The sequence below is a fragment of the Bubalus kerabau genome, chromosome 2 (assembly GCF_029407905.1).
Source record: "Bubalus kerabau isolate K-KA32 ecotype Philippines breed swamp buffalo chromosome 2, PCC_UOA_SB_1v2, whole genome shotgun sequence".
Classification (NCBI taxonomy): Eukaryota; Metazoa; Chordata; class Mammalia; order Artiodactyla; family Bovidae; genus Bubalus; species Bubalus kerabau.
The window spans coordinates 39,427,010-39,450,651 of NC_073625.1; the positions used below are offsets into that span (position 1 = coordinate 39,427,010).

Here is a 23,642-nt window from a genome sequence, read left to right on the forward strand (position 1 = left end):
ACGTTGGCCATCTGATGGGAAGAACCGACTCATTGAAAAATACCTCAATGCTGGGGAAGACTGAAGGCAGAAGGAAAAGAGGATGATAAAGGATGAGATGGTTGGATGGCATCACCGATTCAATGGACATGAGTTTGAGCAAGCTCCGGGAGTTGGTGATGGACAGGGAAGCCTGGTGTGCTGCCATTCATGGGGTCGCAGAGTCGGACATGACTGAGTGACTGAACTGATTCTTTGACCTCAGGTATAAATAGTCCCAGAATGTCTCCCTAGTTAGTAGAAGCAATGCATTTACTTAATTATCCACAAATTTGAAAAAACATCAGTGAAATCTTGGGACTAATGTGACGTTGTAACTACTCTAAACTGACACAGATAAGTGATTGCCAAATGGCACACCAAAACATCTGAATAAAAAGTTTTAGATTCAGTCAATGGAGATTTTACCTATGTAAGGTGTTAGGTTCAGTTACTGTTTATAAAGACAGTTATACTAAATCGTAACGTAACATTCCAAGTTAGCCAATCTTTGGTTTAAAAGTAGGTGTAACTCATAATAGAGATTGCCCCTCCTTCAAATTCCTACTTATAAGCAAAGATATGTAAGTTACTACAAGGTGGTATCTGGAATATGTGCCAAGAAAACCTCTTCTTCAAGTGAACACTTGAAGAACAAATCTTATTAGGATTACAGTTTATTTTTACTGTATACATTTGCAATTGTATGCATGAAATCCCAGGATAGACATTTCTCCATTTTCTCAAATGTGAGTCTGCTATACATCTGGCAGTTACTTTGCACCTATGCTTCATGGGCAAAGGTTATACATTTCTTAGTTTTAATGGTCAATTTATTCAGATCATTTTACTGATATGGACTTATTCAGTGAACGTAAGTATAAACCATATAACATTATGAAAAAAACAATAAAATTTATGTAACCTGGATATTTCTTTGAAATCAAAGGTCCATCTAGTCAAGGCTATGGTCTTTCCAGTGGTCATGTATGGATGTGAGAGTTGGACTATAAAGAAAGCTAAGCACTGGAAGAATTGATGCTTTTGAATTGTGGTGTTGAAGAAGACTCTTGATAGTCTCTTGGACTGCAAGGAGATCCAACTGGTCCACCCTAAAGGAGATCAGTCCTAGGTGTTCATTGGAAGGACTGATGTTGAAGCTGAAACTCCAATACTTTGGCCACCTGATGCAAAGAGCTGACTCATTTGAAAAGACCCTGATGCTGGGAAAGATTGAAGGAGGGAAGAGAAGGGGACGACAGAGGATGAGACGGTTGGATGGCATCACCAACTCGATGGACATGAGTTTGAGTATGTCCTGGTGATGGACAGGGAGGCCTGGTGTACTGCAGTCCATGGGGTTGAAAAGAGGCGGACATGACTGAGCAATTGAACTGAACTGAATCTGGATATAAAGAAGAATTGTACCACTCTAAATGAAAAAAAAATTACATGGAAAGGATACAGATGAAAGAAGTCACTAGTATGTGTGATGTAAGGATCAGTCGGATTTGTTCTTGACTCACCAACCTGGCTAATTTTAAGCATCTGACACTTTTCAGTGTGGTATCTTAGTAATTACAAAATTGTCAAGCAATTAATAATCTCCATACATCTTGGTGGTTCAAACGGGAAAGAATCTGCCTGCGTCAGGAACATCCCTTGGAGAAGGGAATGGCAACCTACTCCAGTATTCTTGCCTGGAGAATCCCAAGGACAGAGCAGCCTGGCGGGCTACAGTCCATGGGGCCAAAAAGAGTCAGACACAACTGAGCTACTAACATTCATTCATAAATCTTGAAAAATATATGGATGACCTTATACCTTATATAACCAAATTAACACACTGTGTCACAATTTTGAAGATTTTAATGTACTTAATGCAGGGCCAGCCATGGGGCCTATTTTATGTAAAGAGAGACTGTTGGTGAATTTTTGGGTCACAAAATGTTAAATAGCACAGACATCAGAGACAATGAAAGATTTTATTATCTCTTTTACTTTCATCCAAACACACCCTTTTGTGAAAAAGATAAAAGCATGCACATTGACTGTAGTCTTTTAAAGAAAAAACAAGTACTAAGCCGCAAGTCAACAATAATATAAACAAAACCTTAAATGATATTATGTGAAATTTACTGGTATATAGAGTTCTTAATTTCAGAAAATAATAATTCAAGTCATATCAATACATGTTAAAAAGAAGCTTCTAATTTTCAAAATATTTTGATACAAAAAAAATTTTAAACATTTTATAGACCTTTTGTGAGAAGAATTTAACGGTAGTTATAAGAAACATGCTGTTCAAGTGATCTTGTGCAGCTCACTTGGCCTTCTTCAAATCAGTTATAGTCAACATAATTCCAGTGGTATTGCTTCTTAAAATTTAGAGCATATCCATGACATTCAAAATAAGTTACACAACTTAATTTATTGTGATCTAATTAGAAATAGTTCCTAACTTTAGGACTGTTAAAAAAGAGTATTTAACAAAGACATGGCATTGACACAATTGCGCTTTAGAGGGTAAGAGAAAACTGCAATGTGGCGTAAGAACAAAAGTTTTACCTGCACCTTCATTTATAATGAGGCCAAAAGTATCCTGTGGGACTGTGTGTACACACACATATTACATACTAATGTGTGTATATACATACACATACTAAACTATGCACAAACCAGTTCATACTACCCAACTCTTCAGAGGGGTTTCTTGAAATAACTTACTCTGGTTCTGGAAAACCAGACAAAATTTCTCTTATTATTTATATTTTGTCTATCATGACTTAAGAGGTGTATTTCATCTGGGGCACTGATACAATTTTACAGCAAAAACCCATTACTTGGAAGCAGAAATGGGTATCTTAAGGGACTAATAGGCCATTGAGCTTGAATTGTAACATAAAAGTAGAGCAAATCACTTTAAAAGGTCCTCTTCTTGAGGGTTTGTTGTTCCAGGACTGAAAACTGTGTGACGTGGTTCCTGAAACATCACTCTTTTCAGGTGACTCTGATGAATTACGCAGCCCCATTAACACTAATGGGAACTAAACAAATTCACTCTGTCCTGATGGATTAAGTCTGTATTTACCGGCTTGAGGAAGGCAACTTCTTGACGTAAAACAACACAAAATGCCTTTGCCGCCGACAGTGGGCTGGCTCACAAGAGCTTAAACGGTTGAAGCCTGCGTCAGGACACAGTGCTTCCGGTGAGGCCCCGTATCCGCTGTGAGCAGCACCTCTGCTGATGATCTGGAGGAAAGGAACTCGAGTAGAATGGAAACCGACCATGATGACATAAAAACATGATTTTTGGACTAGACATTTCGCTGAACCCAAGGGTAACAGGCAAAAGGCACGTGCTAGTAAGTCTAGTCAGGTGTCTGAGAGCTCCCACCATCTTAAATATCTGTGGACTCAGGTCTAACAAAGGTTCACACTGATTATTTCGACATAAAAAAATAACAGGAAATCCTAAGGTTTTCAAGTACTTATGGCACAAATGTCATGAAGTTCTAGGAGCTAAGCCTAAATCTTCAAAAAGCTGAGCAATTTAAAGTTCTGCTACAATGAATCTGGATCACAATTCTACTTCTCATTTTTTTTTTTACATTATTCTTTTGTATAGAGTACAGGGTGTGCAAATGAAGCTGTTTCAGTAAATATTAGAAATACTATTTTGCAAATATCAAGTGAAATCAGCTAACAACACAACACAATACAATAAAAGCCTGCGCTAACACAGAGCTTCTCCCACCAACATTCCCCGGCCCTTTCCTTGTGTGCCCTTCTTGGTTCTTAACTACAATTTCTTTCATTGACTTGGAGAAATTAAACAAAAGGCAAAATATTTCACAGTTGCAAGACACTAAGTACTTTAGTGATAAGAGTTGGCCCAGTCAAGTCTTAAATTGAAAATGAATACAGTAAAATACATTGCAAATTAATGTTCGTGAATGCCACTATTTGATATAACACAACAACAAATTATACAATCCTATCAATATTCTGCAGTTGACATTAGTTCATAGGAAATGCCAAGAATAATATAAACTCTGTTTACCTTTTCCCTTTCCAACAGCTTCTGGACTAAAGTTGCAAAACTGTGTATGTTTGCCCAAGACCAACTGAATATTGGCTTTAGTCAGAAATTCTGTTTTATCCAATGTTCAATCAACAAGGCTTTATTTACACTTATTAAATTCAGGAGCAATCGGATGTAACGTGCAGCCACCAACAATAAACAGCATAGCGCATCCCACAGCCTGGAGACAGCTACTCGTTTATGCTTTAATACTAACCCACAAGCAGCCAATCAAGGTTCCATAAATCCAGGTTTTCACATACAGTTTCCTTCCGGCCTCAGTCATAAGCAAACCAGCAGTCAAACCACTTAAGATCAAGAATGATGGTAAGGTCTTCTTGAGACTTAGCTTAGAATTAACACTTTCTCCAGGAAATTTGTTTCTTCTTTCTGGGTCCGGTGAATCATAGAATTCTATAAGCAATCTATGGCCAGAATGAAAAAGAAAATTGCTTTAACTTTCAGATTTAGTCATTTCAATATTTTAATTCAACAAATATTTATTGGGTGCCTGTTAGAGAAGTTATAGGTCCTTATACGGAAATACTCAAAGAGTTGCTTTAATTGGAGTTTCTAGACATTAAAAAAAATCATTTTAATGGTGGATCCTACAACTCATGAATCCACTTTTTTCAAGAAGAGGGAAAAAAGTATCAATATTTAAAACACAGCTTTAAAAAAACAGAAAAAATATCCATTGATAGCAAAACAAACAGTAAATAAATAATATATCCTGAAGTTTTCATCCAAGAAAATTCAATGTCTAAATATCATCTCTAAGCCTAAGAACTCAGTTTTTATCTTCCTAAAAACAAAATTCTAAAATTTCTACTTTTAGGAATTTGTGTAAATCACAGGGAGCCTCAAACACTCCCCTCCCTGATCCCGAGAGGCCCCCACCTGGTACTTAAGAATAACACTCAGCATTTGCTCCAAAGTCATGTTATTAGCAGGAGAGACACCAGGTCAACCCCAGAAACTGTTTAGGCTCCAAAACACTAACAGCAAAACGACACTTTGGTCACAAAAATGTCAATTGCCCCTCTTTTTCCAACAAATGCCCTGGGGTCAGTTCCACATACCTATGAGGCACCATCCTCCACCCACGCCTTGCTGGCCCTCAGGCCGCACACCCTCCCCCAGGCCTGGAGCATCACAATGAGAAGCTTTCTGTGTGTCTTTTTGTAAAAAAAACTACATCTTACACAAATTATTGAAATGTGGTAAATAATGATGGACAGCCCCCCATAACAAGATCTTTTACAGTGACTTGTAACTGTCAAGGTTAAAACACGAATAGACGAAACATGGAATGAGATTTGAGTTTGTAAAAAGCATTCTTAAGACAATAATCTGTTTACACTCATTTCACATTGTTTACTATAGTGACCAAGCTGAGCCAACGTATTTGAAGGGCGAGAACTGTCATTACTCACTTATCTTTTATTTCAAAACGCTCATGAAGCCATCTTTTCATGGATACTTGTTCTTCTGGGATATTTTTTTTGTCTATACGATCAATGTGAACATGAATTTTTGGACATTCTTTGCAGAGAAATTCTAACAAGAAACAAAAATATTTCATTTTTATTAGTTTAGAATTCAGTTATATAAAATACCAACGAAAATGAGGTTTAAAAAAGTTTTAAAACAAAGTTCAGAGTCTTTCTTTAGCAAAGACAAAAAAAAAAGAAAATAAAGATTACAAACTGGTGGTCTGGGGTTTCAGGCGGAAGCAGTATAATTCCCAAGTCTCCCATAGTCCCTAGGTCATGAGTTAAATCAACCAGATGGTACTTCTCATGCCAACAACTGTTTCAAGTTGAACAGGCAGCCCAAGTCAGGAGGCTAGCCTCTACCAGAAGTATGCACCCACCCTCTAAAGGGATTCCCATATGCCAACCATCCTCAGGCCCACCAGTCACCTTCATGGAGCTGAGTGCTTGTCACAGGTCACTGGGACCGGATGGATGTGCCTGGGCTGGGGACATGAAGCCACCCTACCCCACAGACCCCAGCACTGACCCGTGGCTCGGCCATGGCTCCGCAGGCCTCCGCCCACCCCCAACTCCGTGAGTTGCCAGTGGTGTCTACTCACTGGTGTGCCTTGCTTCCCTGATCCTTGCCATATTTTAACATATTTTAGTTGCTCTGGGAACCAAATTTCTTTTTGTGGAATAGCTCTGGGCCTTTCAACAGCTAGTTACTAAAAAATGCTAGCCTAAAAATTAGCAGACAGTCTTTTTTTCAGCCCAGGTTGCACAAGGGATGAGGTCAGGATTTATTCCAAGATAAGAAAGAACTTTGAGCCCGGAAATTTCCTTTTTTGGATGTGACTTTCTGTGAAGACATGACCATGCTAACATATTTAAATTCCTGGAGAAGAAGGAAATGTTGCTAAGAGATTTAAGAGACAACTGTGTTCCCTGGGTGGGCATGCAAGTAGGGGGACAAGACCGTTTATCTCAAGTTGGAATGTGCTCACAGGTGTGTTCAGGAAACAGTGGCTGGTGTGTTGTGAAGCTGGAGGAAGACAGGAAGCTAGCTGATCCTTAAAGGCTCCACCTCTGGACCCCGCACACAGCCCTTCTTGTGAATTCTCTCTGCAACTACTTTCCTCCACTTCTGGTGTCAAGCCGCAGTAACGCATTTCAGTCATCAAAAATTATCTTATTGTTTGTATACTCTTAGGAGTGAACTAGCTTTGATGATAAATGTGCAAAACACTGCCATAAGAAGATTGCACTTTTACAATATTTTTCTCTTTCTTTTTCTCAAGTTCCGTTTTCTTTAAATCAAAGACCAGCGTAGGAAGTGCTTTCCGGAGCAGAACTGCGCATGCGTGAAGAGCACAGACAGTGAGTCAGGTGGCCTGGGCTCTGACCCCTCACCAGCCTGGGCAGATCTTGGTGTGCAGCCTCTCTGCACACCTTTCTACGTGTGTCCATCCACAAGACATGACGGTAGCAGACCCGGCCTGGGAGGCTGTCGTGAGGGTGATGGGGCAGAACAGGACCCAGCACACACCTGTGTGGAGTGTCAGTCATTGGAGTTTGTTGGCTGCACGTGGCTCCTCACCTCACCGCATTTCTATTTCTGACACGTAAAAATGCAGGAGCTGGCACCAACTTTCCTGCCTTTGCTTAATCATCTACACCTGCCCCTAACATTTCCTGCCCCTTAATTAAGCGGGTATCCGGTTGACACTGCATTCACTGTGGATGTCCCCCGAGTCCCGGGGCACAGATGTACAGAATCTGCAAGGACACGAAACCAGGTGCACTTCTGGGGTCAGAAACGAATGCGTGTGAACTCAAGTGTTTGGAACGTGTCACCCATCCTTAAAGACGCCCATGTGAGAGAGGACCCGAAAGGTCCCCTGGATGCTTTTGGCTTTTTCTCACCTAGAAGGTACATGTCAAAGTCGCTCAGTCATGTCCGACTTTTTGACCCTGTGGACCATAGCCCGCCAGGCTCCTCTGTCCATGAAATTCTCCAGGCAAGTATTTTGGAGTGGGTTGCCATTCCCTTCTTCAGGGGATCTTAAAGTCTCCCACGTTGCAGGCAGATTCTTTACCGTTTGAGCCACCAGGAAAACCGAAGAATGTACATAGTGCTTTGGCATTTACAACACACGTTTGTGCACGTCACTTCACTTGACCTTCATGCACATCTGCAGGCAAGGACTATCATTCCTTTGTGGGGGTGAAGGAACCAAGGCCCGGCATTGAGTCAAGCCAGGTCCCTGTGGTCAGGAATCCAGATACAGACCATACAAGCTCAGATCAGCGCCAGCGACGTCCAGGAGGTACTCCCACCAGAGACAAGAAATGAGTGACGGAAATATTTTCCTCAGTATTTCATGAGCTCCGATACCTACTTTAGTAAAAACTATTTAAGTTGGGGCACATTTCACAGGGCATGAGCAAACTTTATCCCATAATATTTAGGGAATGTAGGGAAAATTATTCTAATGAAGGTGTGATTTTTTTCTGACTACAGCTTTCCCAGCAGGTCCCTAGAGTATGCTGTATTCCAGGGCCGCACAGGAAATCTTCCAGGGCTCTAGACAGGCCACAAGGCTGAGTCTCCGGAGGAACCGAGTCGCGCTGCTCTGTGCCTCTGGAGCCCCCAAGAGGGGCGGGGCGCAACCCAGGGGCCCGGGAAGCCTGCCTCCCGCTCTGCCCCGCCTGGCTCATAACCCGCTCCCATCCCTCTGGGTAAAAACAAGAGCAGAACAATGCGACCTGAGCCCAACAGAAAACTGAGTAGGTTAACAGTTATATGCGCACACCGATCAACACTATGCAGCCTTTTAAAAAATCATGTTAAGTGTATATAATGACATGTAAAGATGTTCATGACACTCTTAAGCCAAAAAAAAAAAAAAAAGAACTACACACACACATATATATATGTATGTCTATATAAATACATACAGGCAGATACACACACCAACATACAGACATTACAAAAGACTTTGAAAAATATCTGAGGTGTTATCTGGGGTTGTATCTGGATAGGTGAGTTTGTAGAGTTTTTTTCCTTCTTCTGAGTTACCTGTAATTTTCCCCTTCAAGTATGTCTTATTTTCATATAAGAAAATATTTTAAAAAAGTTACCTGAGAATTATATAAAATACTTAAACAGAATATCAATTGTTGTCCTTTAGCTCACAATTTCTTCAAGTGTAACACTCATTTTAGAAACAGGAGTTATAAATCAATCACACTCGAATGGCCCTGTCTCACCTCTGCCCAATGGAGTCTGTCCACAGAAGCACTTGGACACTATTGCAAAGAGCAGGCGAAGGGCAGGAGGACCCCCTGATGGGCCCTGAGTGGAACGGACTATGAAATGGGAAGGACACGGCTCACTGCCTGCCGCCTGCCACTCTGCTGGGAGGCCCCGGCTGCCAGACGAGAGTCACCAGGAGGGTCATGGCAGGGTCATCCCCGCAGGGTCACGGGCACACAGCCCCGCCCCCACTCAGGACAGCCTGTGAGCAGCCAGGCTGAGGCACCCCAGGGAACTCGGATGGAAGCAATTCCCCTGCAGGGCTGGGAGCCACACTGGCCTATGGCACATCAATGAACCATCTGGCAACTTTATGGAAAAAATTGCTGCACTCCTACCAACAAAGTGCAAAAGTCCCTGGGACACTTTACTTACCCACAGGCATGGGCTCTAACCTGTTATTTGGGGTTTCTGCCAGTTTGATAGCAAAAAATGGTTATTGACTTTTTCTTATTATGAACATTTTTTTCTGTGAACTGGCTGTTCTTACCCTTTACTCATTTTTCTAATGAGTGACCGATCATATCAGTTTATAGGTACACTTTGTACATTAAGGAAATTAGCTTTCTTTTTCCTGCAGTCCCCTTGTCTTCAGTCTTCTGGTTTTACTCTGGTGTGCTTTTGCTTGAAGAAATATTTATTCTTAATTGACTGAAATAATTTTTTTGTACGTGGCTTCTGAATGTAAGAGAAAAGCCAACCTTTTCAAAACTAGAGGCCCTGTGTCCAGATGACCCAAAGCCAGCTAAGGTGCTGAACAAGCGGAGCAGTGGGAGGAAGGGCCTCACCTGGGAAACCCAGCCCTAAGACGTGTGCCCCCAAAAGGCACTTCTGGCCTAACTGTGAGGAGACGGAGTCACTAACACCAAGCACTGCCTTCTATACACACTGTGCCCTGGGAGTGCAAAAGCTCTGTGAGCTACAAAGGGGCACCTTTGTCAGGGACAAGGTCACAGCTCAGATGAGGGCGACAGCAGGAAGGTGGCCTGGCCTACACACCGAAGCCACCGCAGGCGGAGCGGGAGGGTCTCCGTGACAGGCAGGAAACCAGCAGCCCCAAGGGCCTCGAGCAGGTGGCGACGACGTGAAGGAGCTCGGGGCTGGGCACCGAGGCCCTGGCCAGCAGCATCCTGGGGACCCTGTGGACGCTGCCTGGCCCACGGGTTCTTACCATGGGACCTCGTCTCAATAAAAGCAGCCTTCTAAAAAGGTTATTATGGGAATTACATCTGGTTTCCATAAACAAAAAAATATGTTTAGCCTTGTTTTCTAAAGAATGCTTGATAAACTCATGGCAGTACTGTTGAATAACTACATGTATGTCCGTCTTCAAATGTAAAACTCGGTCAAGGACTCTTTCAATGGTTCAAAAAGAGTAAAAAGTATTATATGTTGCCTTTTGTTTGTAAATTAAATTTGTACCTACAATAGACAAGCAATAGAAGATAAGGGGTACCGGTGGTGGGGAGAGCAGGTGGACGGGTTTTGGTAGAGACAAGCCCGCACACTTTCTCTGCAGCTCCCACTTCGCTCTGCGGTGACAGTGAATCAGGAGAGCGGTCAGTCTGTAGATGGGGCCCGTCCGGGTGCCCTTCCTCCTCCGCCAGCCGCTTTCCACTGTTCAGCCGCATTCTGCTCACCCCACTGTCCTCTTTCCCCTCCTTCCTCTGGGAGTCACTCTCCCTTCTGAACATTCGCCTTCAAGAGATCCTGCTGAGACGCGCTAGACAAGCCGGTTCCACATCCAGAGCTGCTGAGGGGAAATACTAGGCCGATATACCTTGAAGAGTGGATGGAAAACTCCACATGCTTCCTGCTGCCCAGCCCCACATCCAGAGGTCTCCAACGGTCAAGAGTGCGCTTATATTGAACTAAAACATGCTGCCCACTTAAAATCATGGCCCATAAGTTCTTAATACTTGAGCCCATGGTTGAAAAAAGAAAAAGTCATGCGTGACGGTTCTTCTTCTTATCTGTGATACTAGAGTTCACAAATGTTGCATGAAAAACACACATAAAGAGAACTTTGACCGAGGGCACAACTCAGTGTTGCTAACTTAGCATTTTCCCTGGTCTCTCCTTCCTCTGTTTTATGGAGCTTTTCCATCTCTATGTGTGAACCTTAGGCAGAAAGAGGCCGAGTTAATGATACCGGGCAAATCCAAAGGACTAATGGGACAGCCAAGCAGAGCTAACGAAATTACTGCCATTACAGATTAATAAAAAATACATCAAGGGTACACATTTTGAAAATATATCGATGTAACATAATAGAACACACTTACCCTTTAAAAAAATATACCCCACATTCATAAACATAAATGACTTACTGGAAAACAAACTTACCAGCCATGGATGGTGCTTCCTTCCGCTGCCCTTTATCATCCACAGACCCTTCAAAAGCCACTGTAACATCATAAACGGCATCCAAATAATCCTTCATAGAATCAAAAGCAACGTGAGTTGCCTTTATTCTTGGTGTCAGCACATGTTTTAATACTGGAAGGCCTAGAAGAGAAGTTGAGTCAGCATGGCCGTGTATTAGTTACAAAACCCCTTGGCAACAGACTGTAACTTCTAAACTGTTTTTATAGGAAAGTTGAGACCACATTTTCATGTGCCTTTCTCAGCTTAAACCAACATTCATTTAATGCACTTACCACACACCCACATGTATAAGACCGAGCAGGAAGCTGTTGGAAAACCTGCCCTCAAAAGGCTTATGCCTCTCAGAAACCCTCCAATTTGGAAAACTAAGACAAGAGCAAACATACAATCCTTATTTCTGAGGACAGAATAAAAGTGGTAGCACCTTGCCCGTGGTCACTCAGGATTCAGGAGTAAAATTCCTAATTTCTGACTCCAAGTCCAGGATTCTTTTAGTTCTATGTCTACTCAAATAGAGATGAAGTGCAACTCCCCAAACAAACCCCACTGTGTACAACACTTGAACTGAGAGCAGCTGTGATCCATATAAAATGTGAAATACTGACTCTATATTTTAGGGTAACTAAAGAATCTAGTTTCCCAGTAAACTTTTAAAAAAAATCTGAAATCTAATTCACAGACCATAAAATTCACCACTGTAAAGTATACAACTCCGTTGATTTTAGTTTATTCAAAGGACTATACAACCATCACCACTATCAAACTCCAGACCGTTTTCATTACTCCAAAGACCTTTCACCCTGGCAGACACGGCCAGGAAGACACCCTCTTCTTTCACTCCACTCCCCATTACCACAAAGCTACTTTCAGTCTCTATGAATTTCCCAATTATGGACAAATCATATAAACGAGATCAAAGCATGTGGACTGTTGTGTCTGGCATGTACATCAGTACTTTATTACTTGTTATGGCTGAATAATGTTCTATTGCATGGATATACCAGACTGTGCTAATCCACTGATGTATGTCTGGGTTGTTTTCACCCTTTGGCTATTATGAGTAATGCAGCTGTGGACACCCATGTAAATTGCATATGAATAATGCACTCAAGTCTTGGTATGAAAGTACAATTATTTACACACACACACACACACTTTTAAAAGCTTCTTTAAGTGAGAAAATACTACCATATAAATGGTAGACTAATTCAACATGTTCATTAGTGCTCCCGTGAGTGTTAAGAATTTGCTCCTTTCCCTTCCTATTTCCTAGGAGTTGGTGAATGACAGGGAAGGCTGGTGTGCTATGGTCCATGGCGGCTCGAAGAGTCGGACACAACTGAGCAACTGAACTGAACTGAACTTCCTATTTCCTACTCCCCGCCACTGCCGCCGCCCCCCCCCCACCGCCCCCACTTCCTGGTTTAGAATATTTATTGACAATTTAACAGAAAAGTGCAGCTCTCTGAAAAAGTGATAGGAAAACAAACCATTAAAAAAAAACTCAATTTGGATTTTCTACTGCTTCTCTCCAGGGAAAATTAGCTGCATAAGAAAGAACAGCTATAGCATGTTGGGATCTTCCTGCAGAAGAATTTTTAAAATGCAGAGTGGTGTGGGAAAGAAAAAGATTCCCACAACCACATATCTGACTTGAGTCCCTGGGGCAGAAACAGTTTAATTTATTCACAAACTTATAACAAAAACCTGAACAGTATACCAGGCTGGGAAACATTTGTCAATTAAATTAGTTAATACTTCCTTCTCTGCTCTTGGAATTCACCCAACTTTATGAAGTCCACAGTTCCACAGTATCACCCTGTGGCAATTAATTATTAGAATCTAAGTAAGTCAGTAAGAAGACAGAAAAGTAATACTTCCCTAAAAATGAGTTATAACAAAAGTTTGGGAAAATCGACTGGCAGATGAATAAGAAACACCCATCACTAGTAGGTGAAGAAAGTGAAGACAGAATGTTCTCACTGTGGAAGGTATAGGGCCACTCCACTATCCCCAAATCTTGGATCATTATTATAAAACTAACTTCATAATAACACTATAGAGACCAGTTAGAATTTCAGTACAGAGTCAAACAATAGGCATTCGTAATTAACTACTTGAGCTTGAGCCCACCACACTGCCTCTAGGGAACTCAGAAAACCCCTGAGCCTGGAACAGGAAAATGTTAGCTAATTAAATTAATTCTTCCTGGTCAACATCTAATCTGTTTTAGTATCTGCTTTGCCTTGCTTCCACCTCCAGACCTCCTGACTTCTAGCTGGCACTAACAATATTCTAGCTTACCCTAGACCAAACTTCTCCCTGAGGGCCAACATGGTGACGCTTCATATAACTGAAATTTTGTTGTTAAATAAATACCACTGAATGGAATATCTTTATTGGTCCAAGTAGGAAATTTTACAATATATATGTATGTGTATATATTGCCATATATATATACACAGACATATACACGGCTTCCCAGGCTGAGTGGTAAGGAATCTTCCTGTCAAGTAGGACACAGAAGTTCGATCCCTGGGTTGGGAAGATTCCTTGGAGAAGGAAATGGCTACCCACTCCAGCCTGGGAAATCCCATGGACAGAGGAGCCCAGCAGGCTACATTCCACAGGGTTGCAAAGAGTTGGACATGACTGAGTGAGTGACTGAGCGCACACACACTTAATTTGTGTACTTAATTTGTGGGAGTCAGGTGAGATGATTGTGTGTCTGTGTGTGTAGTCACTAGGTCATGCTGCCATTTCTTTCCCCAGGCATCTTCCTGACCCAGGGATTGAACCTGCATCTCCTGCATAGGCAGATGGATTCTTTATCATTGTGCTAACTGGGCAGCCCAACATAAAAAGATTACTCACACTTAAAGATTTTTTTCACTTACTTATGGTGCTGCTGCTACTGCTAAGTCGCTTCAGTCGTGTCCGACTCTTAGCGACCCCATGGACTGCAGCCTACCAGGCTCCTCCATCCATGGGATTTTCCAGGCAAGAGTACTGGAGTGGGGTGCCATTGCCTTCTCATATCAACTGGTAAAAGCTTGAGGAAAAAGAGCATGCTGGAGAAAGGCCAAGATAGAGGCCTGTAGGGTAGAAAGTGGGGGAAACCCCACTTTGGACAGATGACCAAAGGTGAACTAATTTATTTGGAAATATGAATAAGTCTTTTTTTAAAGGAATGACTAACACTTAGTTTCAGGTAAAAAGCAAATTTAGAGATCATTAATCTAACAATTCATGAAGTAGACAGTAACACTGGGTCATCTATAGAGATATAGATGTGAACCTAGAGTCTTCATTGTCAAATAGAGTGAAGTCAGTCAGAAAGAGAAAAACAAATATCGTATATTAACGCATATACATGGATTCTAGGAAAATGGTTCAGATGAATCTATGTGCAGGGCAGAAATGGAGATGCAGATGTAGAGAAGGAACTTGCAGACACAGAGTGGGAAGAAGAGGGAGGGATGAGTTGAGACAGAAGCACTGACGTACACACACGACCGTGTGCAAAACAGCCAGCAGGAATCTGCACAAAGCACATGGAGCTTAGCTCAGGGCTCTGCAATGAGCCAGGCAAGTGGGCTGAGGGGTCCAGGGAGGCTCAGGAGGAAGGGGATGGATGGCTCACACTGTTACACAGCAGAAACGAATGCAACTTTGTAAAGCAATTATAATCCAATAAAACAATGTAAGAATTCATGACACTCTAATACAGACATACCTTAAATAACAACTCTAATTATAAATAAATATATTTTGTGACTAATACATTTTTGAAGGAAAATACTTCTAGGGAAGAGTGATAGCCAGGGCCTTGAAATATTTAGGATTTATTAGACAGACAGACACACCCACACCCACCACCCCTACCTCTTAACCAGACATCACCACATCAGTGGTATATGGTGTAATGACCTCAACATGCAAACAAGCGTCAAATGTTAAAAATCTAAATTAAAAAAGGTTGGTTTGGGTTTGTTTTTCTATTTGTTTACTAAGTCAGATTCAAATGAAGGTGTACTTTAGGAGTAAAATTAATGTTTTGAAGCAAAACATACAACAAACTAACAAGAAGTGCTATTAAGTTTCAATTTTCCGGAAGAAAAATTAGCTTAACAGCTGGAAAAACGAGTTCGTTTGTTTTTATTTTCAAGCAATCTCCTTTAGTTGTGAGCTAAGAGGAAAGAAAACAGGAAACACTCTTTCTAGCTATACTGTTCACAAATCAACTTCCTTTGTGGGCGGTGGAAAACAATTACCATTAGAATTATAAGAAAATATATTTTTAATAAATAGTGAGTTTTCCCAGTTACAGGATTTAAAGAATAGTCAGCAGTTAAAAACTGTATCCATGAGAAAAATTATCCATTTTTCTGAGAAAGATCTGTAACTCACAGAAAGATGACAGACCAGCAGTGGTCAGTTACTGGTGACTAGGGTTAATATTAGATTTAAAATGCAAGTATATATCATTATTATGCTATTTTAAGAATTACTTACAAGTACTTGCGTTAGTATTATAAAATTAGCTTGGATTTTTAAACATACGTAACTTTTAGTAGTTATATATAAGCTACTAAGTTTATAACGTAAATAATAACATGTTTGTGGTTTTAAGTCACTACAGTTTGGGATAATGTGTTATACATCAGTGAATAACAAACACAATCATGTTTTCTCTCTCCTATTAAATCATAAACTCCTGAAAGACATTATACAGCTAGTTGTACCACCTTAGCAGACTGTGTGACATATTTAGAAATAAAAAATGAAATCAGTAGTCTATGAGGACTTAAAGCGCTCTAGGTTAACTTCTCCCAAGTTCAACTCAAATCAACTCATTAAAAACACATGTTCCAAGACGTAGTTGATTCCTTAATCACAATAAAATACACCAGATTTTACAAGACACATGAAAAGGAACAATAAAAAAATTCCCAAATATTAAGTTTATTGTTTCTCTTTCATCTCATCTAACATAAAATTCTAATTCCCAAACAGAATTAAAGTGGATATGAGATGACACATAAGAGTTTCTGAAAATTTATAGTTTATTAGCCTTCAGAACTCAAGACTTTATGAAGAGTCTCAAACAAGTTCACCTATAAACTCTTTTAAGCTTCAAAGAGTAAAATATATATTTTGTTACCGTCAGGGCTTAGCAATGTAGAATCGTTACAGAAGGAATAATTTAGGAGAGCTGCAATATTCTGAAATCCTAAGAATGTACTCCATAAAACCCCCAACTTTTGTGTAACAATTCTAGGTCATTGTTTTCTTTCTTGTATAAATTTAGTAAGCAGCTCCTTAAACAAAAGAAGACATTTTTACAATAGAACTTTTCTGAGACTAATACATACGAATGTGAATAACTCTCCAAGGAAAGGATATAAATGCAACATTCTCTAAACCCACTTGCACATGGAACACTTTCCCCCCATCCCCTGCAAACTCTTGTAGGCTCAGTTACTACATGCTTTTAGAACAAGGGAATTAAGACGGTGACTTCTTAAATAAAACACAATGAACTAATTAAAAAGAATACTGCTCAGTGGCTTCCCTTCAACTCTGGAGTGAAGTCCAGACCACCACGCCCAGACAGAACTCAGAGTCTTCTGTGGTGGCTGGACTCACACAGCTCTTCCTTGCTCATCCGGGGCTTGAAGACATCAAGCTTTTTGCTCATAACTCCACGTCTTTGCTATTATTGTTTCTTACACCTAGAATCTCTTCGTTTCACCACACGTGTCGGTCTTAATTCTACCTTTCCGATGGACACCCTCTGTTAGCTGGTTCTCTTTCCCTTCAACTCCCACGGATTGCTGTCTGTGCTTCTCCCATCTCATCTCTTTATACATCACAAACATGTGTGCTTACCACTATCTGTATAAGGACTCCTCTGCTTTGTAAAATAAGTATTTCTTAAAGGAATTAGTCTTTCTATTTTATCCCTTAGGATCACCTATAGCTTTTTGCCATTGTTAACAGATTTACCTGTGGCAAATCTCCACATTCTAAGTTAGAAGTAATGACCCAGTAAATGTATGTATATGTAATATACATACGCTAGTAAAGTAATGCTCAAAATTCTCCAAGCCAGGCTTCAGCAATATGTGAACCGTGAACTTCCTGATGTTCAAGCTGGTTTTAGAAAAGGCAGAGGAACCAGAGATCAAACTGCCAACATCCGCTGGATCATGGAAAAAGCAAGAGTTCCAGAAAAACATCTATTTCTGCTTTATTGACTATGCCAAAGCCTTTGACTGTGTGGATCACAATAAACTGTGGAAAATTCTGAAAGAGATGGGAATACCAGACCACCTGATCTGCTTCTTGAGAAATTTGTATGCAGGTCAGGAAGCAACAGTTAGAACTGGACATGGAACAACAGACTGGTTCCAAATAGGAAAAGGAGTACGTCAAGGCTGTATATTGTCACCCTGTTTATTTAACTTATATGCAGAATACATTATGAGAAACGCTGGACTGGAAGAAACACAAACTGGAATCAAGATTGCCGGGAGAAATATCAATAATCTCAGATATGCAAATGACACCACCCTTATGGCAGAAAGTGAAGAGGACCTAAAAAGCCTCTTGATGAAAGTGAAAGTGGAGAGTGAAAAAGTTGGCTTAAAGCTCAACATTCAGAAAACGAAGATCATGGCATCTAGTCCCATCACTTCATGGGAAATAGATGGGGAAACAGTGGAAACAGTGTCAGACTTTATTTTGTTGGGCTCCAAAATCACTACAGATGGTGACTGCAGCCATGAAATTAAAAGACGCTTACTCCTTGGAAGGAAAGTTATGACTAACCTAGATAGCATATTCAAAAGCAGAGACATTACTTTGCCAACAAAAGTTCGTCTAGTCAAGGCTATGGTTTTTCCTGTGGTCATGTATGTATGTGAGAGTTGGACTGTGAAGAAGGCTGAGCGCCGAAGAATTGATGCTTTTGAAGTGTGGTGTTGGAGAAGACTCTTGAGAGTCCCTTGGACTGCAGGGAGATCTAACCAGTCCATTCTGAAGGAGATGAGCCCTGAGATTTCTTTGGAAGGAATGATGCTAAAGCTGAAACTCCAGTACTTTGGCCACCTCATGCGAAGAGTTGACTCATTGGAAAAGACTCTGATGCTGGGAGGGATTGGGGGCAGGAGGAGAAGAGGACGACAGAGGATGAGATGGCTGGATGGCATCGCTGACTCGATGGATGTGAGTCTCAGTGAACTCCGGGAATTGGTGATGGACAGGGAGGCCTGGCGTGCTGCGATTCATGGGGTTGCAAAGAGTCGGACACAACTGAGCGACTGATCTGATCTGATCTGATATCAGACTTTATCTATAAACATTATGTCACTGAACCTCACAAAAGCCCTATGAAGATAACTGCTGATACAAATAAGAAAACAGACCAAAAAACAAAGCAACTTGTCGAAGGTTATATGAATAATATACGCCTGAGAATGCAGCCCAAAGCTAATGTTCATCTAAGACTAAACACTGGTTCAAGAAGGATACTTGATATACAACATAAAGAAAAGCTGAGAGAACCTTGCAGAGAGAGGCCCAGCTGACAGGGTGCGTGTGGGAAGAGAAGCACTGCATTTGACACAGCCAGTACGGGTCATGCCTTTGAGCCAGGCAAGTGAAACTCTCTACTGGGCAGCTGTACAGGAAAGTCAAGAATCAGGGAGAGACGTGTGGGTGAGAGACAGTTTTTTGTGAGGCATCAGCAGTCAAATAAATGGTGGTGACATTAGAGGAAGGCCACTGTGAAAAACACAGAAAGCGAAATAAATGAAAAAGACTCGAGTCAGACATGGGAAACAGCACAGGAAACAGGAAAGGATGAAGCAGAAGAGGACAGAGAGGAGATTAAGTGGGAAGTGCCAGAAAGGCGGGAGGAAAGGAGACGAGCGCGACAGAAATCTCGGGAGAGAACTTCAGTAAGCACCAAGGATTCCACCTCCAAGCATGATTGATTAACCAGAATTAACTAGAAGCAGACACTCTGTTTCTCTGATGCACCAGCCCATTTCAACTGCTCACTGTATAGGGGTCAGAGCAGAGACACACAGCAGACCCTCAGAAGCACCGCAGAGGCCCCGGCCAGTGCTGGAACAACGCACCCGCTCAGACAGAACGCACGTGATCCAGCCAGCCTCCCAGACACCTCTGGGAGCACAGCCCACCTGGCTAAACTGTACACCTACCGGTGTATCAGCTATCCAGGTCTCTAAAAGACGGATGCTAAGAACATCCTCATTACTGGGGACATCAATAGCTTTAAGTACTGCAGACTAACTTTGTGTAATATTCTCCATTAGGAGTTTCACATATCTTTAATCCTTACACAGATTTAGGTATACCCAACATTCAGAAAACTAAGATCATGGCATCTGGTCCTATCACTTCATGGGAAATAGATGGGGAAACAGTGGCAGACTTTATTTTTTGGGGCTCCAAAATCACTGCAGGTGGTGACTGCAGCCATGAAATTAAAAGACACTTACTCCTTGGGAGGAAAGTTATGACTAACCTAGATAGCATATTCAAAAGCAAAGACATTACTTTGTCAACAAAGGTCCGTCTAGTCAAGGCTATGGTTTTTCCAGTGGTCATGTACTGATGTGAAAGTTGGACTGTGAAGAAAGCTGAGGGCCGAAGAATTGATGCTTTTGAAGTGTGGTGTTGGAGAAGACTCTAGAGAGTCCCTTGGACTGCAAGGAGATCCAACCAGTCCATTCTGAAGGAGATCAGCCCTGGGTGTTCTTTGGAAGGACTGATGCTAAAGCTGAAACTCCAGTACTTTGGCCCACCTCATGTGAAGAGTTGACTCATTGGGAAAGACTCTGCTGCTGGGAGGGATTGGGGGCAGGAGGAGAAGGGGACGACAGAGGATGAGATGGCTGGATGGCATCACTAATTCGATGGACATGAGTTTGGGTGAATTCCAGGAGCTCGTGATGGACAGGGAGGCCTGGCATGCTGTAGTTCATGGGGTCACAAGGAGTCGGACACGACTGAGCGACTGAACTGAACTGAACTTATGGGAACAAGCATACCCCCGGTATCCCCAGGGGACTGCTTCTAAGACCACCCCACCCCCATCCACTCCCTGGATACCAAAATCCCCAGATGCTCAAGGCCCTTATGTAAATATGGCCGAGTGCTTGCATATAACCTATGTACAACTTCCATATGCTTTAAATCAATTCTAGACTACTTATAATAACTGATACAATGCAAATGCTATGTAAATAGTTGCCCGCATGGCAATTTCAAGTTTTGCTTTTTGGAACTTTCTGAAAAAATTTTTAAAAAATATTTTCTGCCTGTCGTTGACTGAATCCATAGATGCAGAATCCACAGATCTGGCAGGCTGACTATATGTTTTTTAAGAGGTGGGCCAATTGATGCTCAGTAACATCAGGCAGCTTGTGCCCATACGGCTAACAAATGTCAGAATCTGGATTCCAGTCTAGGTCTGTCAACCTACAGAACAGAAACTCTGTCCACCACAGAGAAGCCACACTGCAAACAAAGGTTCCATCTAAATAATCATGTCCCTGGAGAGATTCTACCTGAATCTATGGTACCAGAATACATATACAGCAAGCACTTAAATTTACTCTTAGACACATTTAAAAATAATAGTTTCAAATGTAGTTAATTTTTTACTTACCTTCTTGAGCAGCAAATGCTTGACTAGCTGAAATGACTTTTGTTAGTTCTGGATTATATCTTGTTCCCTCTGGAAAAATCACAAGATACATCTGTGAAAACATAAAGAAGATTTGGTTTGTTTTATGTGAGTGTTTTTGTTGTTGCTGTTAACTTACCAATGATAACCCTGTTAATCCTAAGAGTATTTCCCATGGTGGTGGAAAAAAATTCAATTACCTATGACCTTTATTTCAAGCAGAACAACCAAAATGCACAAATTCAATTAAGTCATGACATAGCATAGAATATATTTGAAATGCAGTCCTACATTTATTCAGATGTCAGTCATTAATAATCTAACAACATTTCTAATTACATGCTAATATTCACTAATTTAAAAGCTTGCCATGAAATGCTGACTCATACAAAGCCTCAATTCATTATTGAAAGAGGTTCCTCCCACTAAGATTCTGCAAAATCACTTTGGAAAAGGTGTAAATTTTAGACATCAGAGTCCCTAAGTACGCCTCATCTAATGGAAACCATATATAAATATATAAATCTCCATAATATAAAAGGTAATAAATATTCATATTTCAAAAGATTCCCATAGCAATGTTTATTCAGAAGATATATTTCTTAGTAATTTTTGGGAAAAAAATCCTACAGTCTCTCAAAAAATGTGCATGCATGCTAAGCTGTGTCTGAGTCTTTGTGACCCCATGGATTATAGCCCTCCAGGCTCCTTTGTCAATGGGATTCTCCAGGCAAGAACACTGGAGTGGGTTGCCATTTCCTACTCCAGGGAGTCTTCTCGACCCAGGGATTGAACTCATGTCTTTTCTGTCTTCTGCACTGGCAAGCAGGTTCTTTACCGCTAGCACCGCCTGGAAAGCTTTCTCAGATACTACTACTGGTGAATAAGAGCTGAATCAATTAATCATTGATTTCAGTGAGGAATATTAAGTCACATGGAAGTTAACTTTATAAATATATTCTACCTTGTCAATTGTGTGATTAACTTTTAGAAACAAAAGAGCCTACTAAAGAGTCTGAGAAATACGTATCTGTTTCACAGCACTTAAAGATTAAACAGTGACGCGACCACCCAGATCCCATGCAAGTGGCCTCGTCCCCGCAGTGACCTGAAGCGATAGCCACTTGTAGTGCTGCCGCATGAGCCTGCAGCCCGTCACTCAGCATCACTGTGCGGCCACCAAAACACTCGACTCTTGCCCCTGAAAAACAGAAATGCTCTCTAGGAGCCCAAAGTGAAAGACTAGGTTATTTGAGGGCTCCCCTCGTAGCTCAACTGGTAAAGAATGCACCTGCAATGCAGGAGACCCTGGTTCAATTCCTGGGTTGAGAAGATTCCCTGGAGAAGGGATAGGCTAACCATTCCAGTATTCTTGGGCTTTCCTGGTGGCTCTTGGTAAAGAATTCGCATGCAATGCAGGAAACCTGGGTTCAATCCCTGGGTTGGGAAGATTCCCTGGAGGAGGGCATGGCAACCCACTCCAGTATTCTTGCCTAAAGAATCCCCAAGGACAGAGGAGCCTGGCAGGTTGCAGTCCATGAGGTTGCAAACAGTCGGATACAACTGAGCGACTAAGCACAGCACACAGTAGGTTCTTTGCACTGACTTTCCTATTGAAAACAATTTAGAAAGCTGGATGTAACATCATCCTAAGAGCATCTAAGAGCTGACAAGATGTAAGATCAAAACTAAAGCAAACACAGAAAAGCAGAAGTAAGCCCAGAGAAGAATTTAAGAGATATAAAAAGTGAGGGAACAAAAATCTAAGGCCACAGATCTTCTGTTAGAAACAGTAAGAGTGAAACAGAAGTGAAGGGAACACCAAAAGGGCCACACTCCTGGGGTAAAAGCAAGCCAGGCAGTCACGCAGGTCTCAGAAGGTCTTGTCTCACTGCATGGCCTGGGTGTTCCAGGTAGCCTCAAGCTCAGAACTAGGCTTGGGTGGGCCCAGGGGAGAGGCGCCTCCAGGGATGGGGCTAAAACAAACGCCAGTGTTCTCTTTCATCTTATGCTCGAGCTGATTTCTGCAAATAATTTTTCCAAATACAATTAAGAGCAAACAAAGATCACCTAGCACACAGGGAAAGGAGGCACCATGAGCCAGAGAGAAGAGAGAGGGAAGTGGAAAGGGAGGGCAGCTGGGGGGAGGAGGAGGGGAGAGGCGATGAGGAAGGAAAAAAGGGGAAAACTTGAACCTGTGAGCTCCGTTTCCGAGCACCAGGACAGACAACCAAGCAAGGCCCCGGGGAAGGAGGCTCAGAGAGGCATGGCTCCCCTGCAGCCCTGTCCTCGGAGGGAGTGGAGGGCCACAGGGGAGCAATGAGCATTCTGCAAGGAGAATGCTGAGGCTTCTTCTGTGGGCAACAAGGTTTCATAAAATAATGTTTACATGCAGCGATTCTTCATTTGCAGATATTCATACTTTTTCTGACTTTTCAAATAACTCAGTAGATACAAGAAATCCAAATTCATACTGACAGAAAACAGTCCTTCTAAAACTCCACCTGAGGCTGAAGAAGAGGAGTCAGAGCAGTTCCTAAGTAGCTCAAGTGTAAGGTTACAAGGGCAGTTCTGCTTCTATTTATAGACTAAAGACACCAAATGTTCTCCTTAGTCCTCTTTAAGGTCAATATC

General features: G+C 41.6%; 1 protein-coding gene across 1 annotated transcript in view; it reads right to left on the minus strand.

The window, feature by feature from the left end:
- Positions 1 to 1,984: 1,984 nt before the first annotated feature.
- The window catches only part of AGPAT5 (1-acylglycerol-3-phosphate O-acyltransferase 5), a 48,779-nt gene continuing 27,121 nt past the window's right edge, over positions 1,985 to 23,642 (minus strand). The window contains exons 5-8 of the mRNA XM_055567570.1: positions 20,991 to 21,081; positions 11,246 to 11,407; positions 5,539 to 5,662; positions 1,985 to 4,527 (exon numbers count right to left, since the gene is read on the minus strand). Of these exons, the coding sequence (XP_055423545.1) occupies positions 4,302 to 4,527; positions 5,539 to 5,662; positions 11,246 to 11,407; positions 20,991 to 21,081 (603 nt within the window). The 3' untranslated portion in view covers positions 1,985 to 4,301. The remainder of the gene's footprint in view (positions 4,528 to 5,538; positions 5,663 to 11,245; positions 11,408 to 20,990; positions 21,082 to 23,642) is intronic.